The sequence below is a fragment of the Fulmarus glacialis genome, unplaced genomic scaffold, assembly GCF_000690835.1.
Source record: "Fulmarus glacialis isolate BGI_N327 unplaced genomic scaffold, ASM69083v1 scaffold4174, whole genome shotgun sequence".
Taxonomy (NCBI): domain Eukaryota; kingdom Metazoa; phylum Chordata; class Aves; order Procellariiformes; family Procellariidae; genus Fulmarus; species Fulmarus glacialis.
In genome coordinates, this window is record NW_009207264.1 from 26,070 (window position 1) to 35,603 (window position 9,534).

The 9,534-nt window shown below is 47.9% G+C and overlaps 1 protein-coding gene across 2 annotated transcripts in view; it reads left to right on the forward strand.

The window, feature by feature from the left end:
• Nucleotides 1-3,460, forward strand: part of ATAD3A (ATPase family, AAA domain containing 3A) — a 29,189-nt gene extending 25,729 nt beyond the window's left edge. For both annotated transcript variants that reach the window (XM_009576007.1, XM_009576008.1), the window contains one exon: nucleotides 3,047-3,460. In XM_009576007.1, the coding sequence (XP_009574302.1) occupies nucleotides 3,047-3,226 (180 nt within the window). In that variant the 3' untranslated portion in view covers nucleotides 3,227-3,460. The remainder of the gene's footprint in view (nucleotides 1-3,046) is intronic.
• The last annotated feature ends 6,074 nt before the right edge of the window (nucleotides 3,461-9,534 follow it).

Sequence of the window (9,534 nt, forward strand, 5' to 3'; positions counted from 1 at the left end):
GAGCTTCCTGTCATTTCCTTGCCTTTTGTGCCACAGACATAAATGCCTTTTTGCTCCCTGAACTTTGTTTATATTTAAGAAAAAAAAAAAATCACCTGCCTGACCAAGTTATGTTTCTATAGTGGTCTGAGCTGAAGGACATTATAAGTAAACTGGGGGGTAGGGGCGTGCTTGTTTTTTGGGTTTTTTTTGAGCAGGCTGTTTTCATTATACATGGTATCCAAAGGATACAGATTAGTTTGGCCAAGTTAAAATAAATCATGGTTCTTGGCTGAAATGAAACATTAGGTCATCTAGGCTGGACTTGTCATCTGTGCTCCATCCATCTACTTCCCTCCCAAATACTTTGTTTTCAGATTATTTCAAAATTGGGTTTGAGTTATAAAACATGAATAGTTGCACTGGAGAAAATGGGTTAAAATTTGTCCATGGAGAAGGCAGAGGTATGAATATAAATGAAGCTCGGTACCATTTTTGTGTGTGTGCAAGCTACTCCCAGAAGGGACAGCTGCTTCTCCCATTTGCTTTCTTGACAGTTAGGGCCTGAGGCTTTCTATAAATAGAAAGTCATTGAGAAAATCAACAGAGCGTGAACTGCACAGCTTTGCAGGAGTTTCCACAGTTGAATTTATGGTCTATGCAGTGTCAGGGAGGAAGGGAAGACATCCGCTCTATTCTGTGGAGGCACACAACGCACATCCCAGGAAAGCACTTACTCCATTTTAAAACACCAAATCCTCCTGTCTGGGGGGCTGCACTGACAAAAGGGTGCTGGCTCCTTTTAGCTTTAAGTCCCCAGTCATGTCCTGGAAAAAAAAGAAGAAAAATAGAAAGGGGGGTGGGTGGGTTATGGGGGGTGAGTCAGAGAGGACACTTCAGCTGAACAGAACCTTTCCACCATGCCCCTTTTACAGTGCTGAGAGAAGACAGGTCATGTTGTGATACATGTTCTATAAATACTTGCGGCAGCGGGCAGGTTATGGAGTGCTCTTCTCCTGGTGTTTGTGGGAAGTAACTGCCTCGTTGTGTTCAGGATGCCTCCTGCTCTGTTGTTGAATACAGAGGACAAGTGCCTTTATGCAAAGTGAATTCTCTGTTTGCAGACCTTCTATTTCTCTGCACTCCTTGCCTGCGGCCAGTGTTTACTTCTAACTTCAAGTATGAGCATTAGCCTAACTTGTCACTTCTGCCTTAAGGAAGGATTACAAAGGTTTTGCACAGGGAAGGATCTGTTTTGATGCTGCTTGCGGTAAAAACCAGCGCCTGCCAGCTCCACGGTTACATGTGGTTTGTGCAGTGAGACCTCTTGTGATCTAACCAGTTCCCCAAAAAGGGCTGGAAAGTACGCTAGAGGAGGCTGAAAACCAACCTTTTGCTCATTTCTTGAAATAATTATTCCTCCTGCAGTGAGGTAGCAGTAATCTAATAGGCAGGTATAATCTACTGTACTGGGCTAGCCAGTACTGTGATGATACCGACCAGTGCAACAGCAACAGGGTTTGTCATCTCTCCCGTCTACATCATTGGACAGTGGGTGCATAAAATGGTCACACTGTGGTGCTTCTGCAGTAAACCTCGTTGCTTGGTATAATTGATGTTTTGCACCGTTAATGATTTATGGAGCCTGTACGTAATACCTTAGAAGCACACTTCAGCCTGTCATGAAAGCCGAAGTTTATATTCCTAACAGGTATCTTGGGGAACGCCCTGCAGATAGGAGGGTTGGCATGTGACAATCCATGATGTGATAGCTCTGTGGAAGGAGAGAGATGGGGACAGGAGTTTGGAGCTATTTGGGGCAGGCAGCATGGATATGAGAAGCTGGAGGGGATCCCACCCTGATTAGTGTCAAGCTCCCTCGCTAGCGTAGCTGTACAAGGAACCACAGTATTGAATCGCTTGCAGGAGCACTTGCATAGGGAGTAACCAGATTTAGAAATCTGTAGCTTGGAGTTGCTTTGTTACCTTGGAGATGGGTACAGCTAACAGCATAAGCATCCTTCCCTTCCTTGGAGGGTATGGCTGCTTGTGTTGTCATCTGCAAAATGTCCATCAGCGGAGTCCTAGCTGTCCTGCATGTTTGGACAAAAGTGATAACCCTTTCCTGGAGCTGAAGAGAAATGGCACACAGTCCTGTTTCCCCTAAGCTGCCACTGGAAATACTGTGGGCTGTTTGGTAAGGATGTCAGTAGTTTTCAGCCCTTTCTGCAAGGAACTACGATCAAATTTGTACTGCCTATCAAAGTAGCAACAGGACCAAGTGTTAATTTACCAAGCAGAATTGGAGAGACAGGAGTTGGGGTATGAAGGGAGGGGGAAGAAAAGGGAAGATCCCATGGGCAGATGAGTACGGGGTGGGAGCTGAGACAGCACAGAAGAGATGCAGGGGAGTTTCCTAGCAGAACGTGTGAGGAAAACAAGATTAGTGCACATTAGACATCATTTTAGAGGTGCCACATTGCCCATATTCATCCTAGCACTGATGTTAGTTCTCCAGTGTAAGTGTTTAAAACACTTTCTGCTGTCTTGGATGGAGTCATTCAATCACCATATGCACCTATTACTCCTTACCTTATTGGCTTCATATGTGCAGCGCTTTTAAAGCAGGAGAGGAAATTTAAACACGCCAAGTGTGACTGCAGCCTAACCATACTGGCCGTGTTCAGCATTATGAATCTGCGGCCTTATCTCTTCCGAATGCAAAGGTCTTGCCTCCCAGGAAGTCCAGAGGCAGGTACACAAAGGTGCTTGTTAGTAGCTCAGAGACGAAGACTTTAGTGTAGCTGCGAATGTTTCTCTGTGCTTGGGCAGTTGATGTATTTCAGTCCCTGGTACAGCTGCGTCAAGGAAAGCCTTTCCAATGGCGATATGCCAGATTGCTCTGGGTACCACCACTGACTTAGAACAAGACTGGATGTTGTGGTAGGTAGTGTGGGGACAAACATGCATGGAGGAGAAAACAAGAGAGAGAGACCAGTTTCAGATCTTCGCTGATCCTAGGAATTGCCATCACTAACTTATGTCTCTTCTGCCTTTGCCTCTACAGGCTGCAGCTTATGCATCAGAGGACGGTGTTCTCACAGAGGCCATGATTGATGCCCGGGTAGCTGATGCTGTGCAGCAGCACAAACAGAAGATGGAGTGGTTGAAAACAGAGGGTGCTGAAGCAAGCAAAGGGAGTGGCAAAAACCCACTCCTGCCTTTCCCCAAAGGAACACCAGTGTGAGAAGTCTGCAGGCTTCAGACCAGCACGTGTGGGGAAGTGGGCATGGGAGAAAGCTGGGAGGGTCTTTTGGGCAAATGTCTGGTGGAATCATGTGTTGAGAGAAATGTGTCCGTTGGTGCAAGGGAGGGGTACTGCCTCAGTCTGCCTTTGATTTCCTGTTTTTAAAGTGCACCAGAAAACAAAATGGTTTAAATAAGGCAGAAGTAAATGTATTAAAGGACCCCCTTGCTGAAATACCATTGACTGTGTTAGTCTGTATGGCCTGTCCTGCTAGAGAGGCCCAAACTCCAAATCCTTTTCAGCCATTTGGCACTGTTCTGGAGTGTCCCAGTGACATGGGCCTGTGGGAGCCCAGGGCCTGTCCAAGCCTGCCACTCCCATATATTTAACTTCATAGGGTTTATGCTCCAGCAGAGGTATTTCTTTTTTTTTTTTCCACAGAACCTGCCCATGACATACCTCCTTGCTCACCTCTCTGTATGGCATCACTCCTTGCTCTCTTGTTGTCACTCACAGACTCAGGGTAGGCTTTGTGTTGTGGAGGTGTATTTGGTGTGGTTCACAGGGGCACCTGGTTAACTTGGAGTCAACACTTAGGAGAAACTACAGCTGTGCAGTGGGTTGGCTGATAAGCACTGGGACTGTCCTTGTGATGTGGCTACACCTGCTGGTGCCTGGCCACTGCCTTTTGTCTTCTCTGTGCTTGGGTCTCCTGGAGAATGGCTGTGGAGCCAGCCTGCAGTGGTACACTGCAAGGGACTAAAAGCTCTGGAGCATGACTCCTCAGTGCTGAAGCCCTAAGTGTTCCAAGCCTGAGAGCTTCTATGCCCCTCCAGTGTAGCATTGTAGAATAACTACTTTTACGCCCCTCCAGTGTAGCATTGTAGAATAACTGCACACACTCCCTGGGTCACAAAAGGTTATTTGAACTGCAGTGGAGCAACGGGTACTTCCTATAGCACAGTCTTGAAAGCACTGCTGAGGATGCTAGGTCGCCCTTCAGACGCTGCTGAGCTGCAGCAGGAGCAGTTGCTTCCCAGGTTCCGATGTGTCTGTTCTGACCATTCAGCCCACAATGCTTCGTTTGCTTTCTCCAGCCAGGTGCTTGCTGCTGCAGCTATCTGAGAGCAGCCCTAGATATTTTTGCCCCCAGTAAATCGTCTCTCTCTTTAAGGAGATGAGTAGGCAAGGCTCAGTAAGTGTCTGGCATACAGGTGTCCAGCATGGTCCAAAGAGAGAGAGAGATGAGTGGGACTTGTTTGCTACTGGCTGTTGTCATCAAGCTGCTCCTGCTACATGAGTCTTCTGCTGCATTTCTGGAACAATTGAGAAATGTGCCATTGTCCAGTCATGAACACCAGCCTGTCTCAATCAGATGACATTTGTTCTGTCTGTGTGCATATAAGAGGTCAGAAAATCTCTTGATTTTTTTCTGAGTTTGAACTGGATTTGAACTCTGCACTCTGCTCTGCCTCCTTCTGTAACTACACTATGCAAGCACATTTGCCTGACCTAAATCTGTGCCCTTGAGTACTTTGCTGAGATGTTCTCCTCCGACAGGAGCTGACAGCAATCTCTGCTTTGTCCATTTTGCTGGTGGTTGTAACTGAGCTTTGGGAGATGCACCCTGACAAGAGCTTGTGAGCATGGGAGCGGAACAGGGCTGGTCACCAGGCTCGTCACAACAGGCAGCCCTTGTGGGATGCCAGGAAAGAAGTAGTTCTTGAGGCTGCAAACCTTCACTGTCTTGGGCTGCCATCTTCTCTCAAAATAGTTGTCTGATATTTTCCTCTGGATGCCAAGGGAGAATTTGAAGATGCATTTCAGAAGCCGCTCCTTTCTGAAGGACAGGTGTCCCACAGCAGTAGTGTGTGCCCAGACTTGCATGCCCCACTAATGCTTCCCTGTTGCAAGGTACATTGCTGTGGGAAGCATGCTGTAGAGGAAAGGGAGGAATCGCTGTATAAACTGAAATACTTTGTATTCTGAATGACTGAAATAAACTTGAATGCCATTTTTTTTTCCTCCCCTTCAGCCTAGGTGTAGCTGTCCTTTAGTCCACTGATTTACTAGAGGATTAGCTATTCTAGGTTTTCCCCTTCCTATTTAGATTCTACTAGAATTATATTTCTGTCAAGCCCCAAGAGATGGAAGGGAGCTAAGCAGAGCCACTCTCTGCTAAAAAACCCTTGCTAATGAATTATGTGAGGGAGCAGCCTGATATTGTGTGGTTAAAATCTCTAATTGTGACATACTCCTTCAATACTTTTCCCCTCTCTTCCATAATCATCTCCACGAAGCACAAAAGGAGCTGGGGGTAGGGGAAAGGTACTTTGTCTTGTCCTTATGCTGCCTGACTGCGCTTTTGCTGATACCCATAGCTGGGAAGAGAATCCTGCTGTAAAGCTGTATGAAAGGCACAGCAGTCGCTGTCTCAGCTGTTTCATGCGATTCCTCCTTCAGATTGCGTCAGGTCCCTACATGGAGGCAGAGGGAGCACAGTGCTTGTCATGCAGCTATGATCCATGCTTCTGTGCTGTGCAACGGTGATTAATTGCAGGTTCGGGAGAACAATTAGCTAGAAGTAGCCTCTTGCTGTGGCAGGGAAGACAGGGTTCTCAGGTTTGCCCGAGTACAGAAGTACTTTTCAGTGAGTTTTTAAGGGCATTTAATGACCACTCTTAGCGATGGATGCCACTAGTCCTTCCCTGAGCTTTGCTGCATACGGATGGAAAGGACTGTCTGTCTTGAAGACAGGCACATGGGTGCTTTTGAGAACACGTGGATGCCTTAGCGTTTCTGGTGTGTGTTGAGACGTTGCTCTGGCGTGACTCACTAGCCGGTGCTGCTGGTATCCCAAGGGGCAAAGTTCTTTCCCCTTCTTGGGCAGCCCGGAAGATGATGCTCTCTCTACTAAATGAAGTCTGTTTTCTTTAGTTTATTTTGCTTTAAAAGGTGCGGGGGGGGTAAATAGAGACCTTTCTATACTTTATGCTAGGAACTTACTTCTAGGAACAGGGCTCTTTAATATACAGAACTTGTCCTGTGTGTCTCAACCTCCCTTCACCCTCAGAAATCCTCAGACAATTGGCTGGTCAGAGCTTTGCACGTCTCTGCTCTTCGTGCTTTGATAGCAATGTGTTGCGGGCTCTTCTGCAACCCTGGTGCTAGTTGAAATCCCAGGAGTGGAGCGTTTCAGGGCCCACTTGTTTTCTTCTCTCCGTTCAGTCTCCCTCCACAGCCCCTACCTGGTGGGTTGTGACAGCATCTCTGTGTCTGAAATTCGCAGGGAGTTCTCATCCTTCTTTCCAGAGAAGCTTGTGGCTCTGGGAGAGCAGGCATGTCCCCCGGTCCCCTTCTGAGAGGTCCCTGTTAAAACAATGCCTGGAAGTCAACAATCGCTTCTACCCTTGGCAGCAGGAGAAGGACTGGTTGCATCCAGCCCAGTAGTATGGATACATCTTTTATCAAACTCTTGCTGAATGATGGATGTCTTGCTTCCCACCTGTGAAGAAGAGAGGGAGGTGGCACCTAGGCTGGGAAGAACTGAGGAGGTGGAGCAGAAAAGCCAGAGATGAGCCTGATTCAAGAGGGTTGAGGAGGCTTGGGGTGCTACATCTGTCAGGTAAGGCGGGTAAGGAGTGGCAGAGGTGGTGTGGACAACTTGTTTTGCTTGGTTCCAATCTTCCAACCCAGTTGTTTTCATCTCTTCCCACTGCATTGGAAGAGTGGTGTGGGCTTCCACTTGTACAAACCGATGCCATTTGTTTCCTGAGAGTGTTTTGGGAGCTGGTGGGGTAGGTTCCAGCCAAATAATCCCATTCTTTGAGCTCAACATCCTTGTGTTCTGGTTAGTGGCGTGGGGAACGCTGGGAACGTGGGTAGCTGATGCTCTCTGCAGTTCTGCACCTGGTCAGTCTTAGTGCAACCTGGAACAACTGCACTCGTCAGGCTTGCAAGTGCTGCTTTTCTCAGTGTTGACGCTTCATCTTTTATTTCCAGAGGAAATAAAGTTCCATCCATTCTCTCACACTTGCACGCTACTCTTCCTTCACATCATGTGCCATGGGCTATTGGACTGATGAAGCCAGCTCCCTCGATGCGTCCCAGGCACTACCGGCTCTCTAAATCCTGCCTTTGAAAAGAGATTCCTTGTCCCTCTTGCTATGCACGTTGCTCCTAGCCAGCAGCTAGATAATTTCATGCCCTACTGCGTGCTGAAGAGCCAGTTGCTGTCACTGCTGCTGCTCATGTGGAGTGCAACAGGAAAGGAGAAAAAAGGCCACCTGTCATTGTTCAACTCCTGCCTCATCAAAGATTTAAATGCAGGGCCTCTGTCACCTCTGCCAGCCTCATCAGTAGGTTTGGTTTGCTGTCAGCTCACAGGATGAGTGATGGCCCTGTGGAGGTGGCACCCAGCTTGCTACTTGTTAACACTCCATGCAGGGATGTAAGATGGCAACCCCAGGCTGAGGTTATCTCCTCTCCGTGTGTGACACTGAGTTATGAGCTAATAGCACTTTATTAAAATAGTATTTTGTATTGGAGAGCAAATCTAAGAGCAGATGGATTAGCAAGCAATCCATCACTCCCCATCTTTGCCACTGGCAGCTGAGACGCCTTCTCTGTGCTTCAGTGTTGCGGCTGGGAGACAGATTTATAACGTGGTCATCCATCCATTCTCAGCTGCCATCCATTAAAGTATTTACTTCTGAATGTGATACACTGGGAGGAAAGTTCCACTGTGCAAGTACAAGGATGCGAGCACCACGCACTTTCTCACCAGTGCGTGTCCCGTGCTGCAGGACTTACGGGAGACAGGAGTCTGGATTTCTCCGCCAACCTGTGTTTGTGTTTTGAATGGAGAAGAAACACTCAGATTCTTTTATAATCCATTGTCATGGCTGTTTCCATTTTATTGCAACATTATTATTCTCCCTATATGTTTTTTTTTTTTTAAAAAAGTGGCAAATCTGATTAATTTGTCCAGCCTGTAATGCAAGTCACTGGCCTGCCCTGGGAAGCCTTGCTGCTCCAGGAGGTTCTTTGCTTACGGAAGGCAGCCCATCCTCTGCAGCCAGGGACTGAGTGCTGTTGGCACATGGATGTAAGTCACGGGGATCTGTTGGAGGGATCCTGACAAAAACATGCCGGAGTTTGCTTCTTCCTGGGGGTGGCTTCTCTGGATGTTCGCCTGGCGTGCAACCTGCCAGCTCTGCACTTTCCCTGCCGGGGGGTTCTCCTCCCTTGGGCCTGTCCTACAGTCATGCACAGCCCTTTGGTGCCAGGGCAGCTCTAAGGTCTAGACACACAAAAGCACCACAAAAGAAACCAAGGCAAACACAGGAGATTGTACGTAGCAAACCCATCTGCAGGTGAAGAGCTGGAAGATAGTGTGGCTGCAACAAGAGCAGGGATTACTAGTCAGCCCTGCACAAGCCAAGGGGGTGTTGCAGCAGCAAATGGACATGCGTGGGCAGTCCAGCTGCTGCGTGTCAGCTTTTGGCAGACAACGCAGATATGGTCCTGGGGTATCTTGAGAGGCCGCACAACTGTGTAACTGCATCACCTGGGGAGCAAGGAGCTAGGATCCAGTTTGCGGGCTAATTGTATGTTAGCTGTCCCACAAGCATTTCACAGGCCAAAAATGACAATAGCAAAGCCTTTCTCCACTGGTTACCTCTCCATCCTGCTTCTCTTGTGACCTCCAGGCCATAGATGATGTGCATCCCAAGTCGGTGCCTTCACAGACTCTGCTGGACCTTGTGATTCAGCCAGCATCTCCCCCACAGACATCAACCACTCGGGCATGGGATAAGGCAAAATCTGAGCTACAGCAGAAGAGGAACCAAAGGACTTCAGTCAACTCAGTAAGTGCCACCAGGCTGCTTTACTCATCATCTCTTCCTACCAAGCACCGACAGCAGAGATTGGGTGCCTGGTGAAGGACAGGTATGGGTCAGATCTTGCTTTGAATGACCTGGGACAGTGTGTCCTTGCTGGCTGGTTTTCCTTCTCTTTCCCCTGATCCCTTGAGGTAGCACAGCCTTATCAAATCTTGGTGATATCTTCTGATACATGGCATCTCCTGGAATGAAGCTCTAGCAGCATTACCAGGCTACATGACGTTATTATTTTTACAAGATGAGCAAAGGGGATCAGCACATGGGTAGCTCAGAGAAGTCCCCAGGCAGTCCACCAGCTCTTGCCCTATCTCTAATTGTTCTCACCTCAACAGAAGTCAGATCATCTCTCTCTGTTGCTGGCCATTTTTACCCCCAGACATAATTTGAGATACCAGTGCCTGC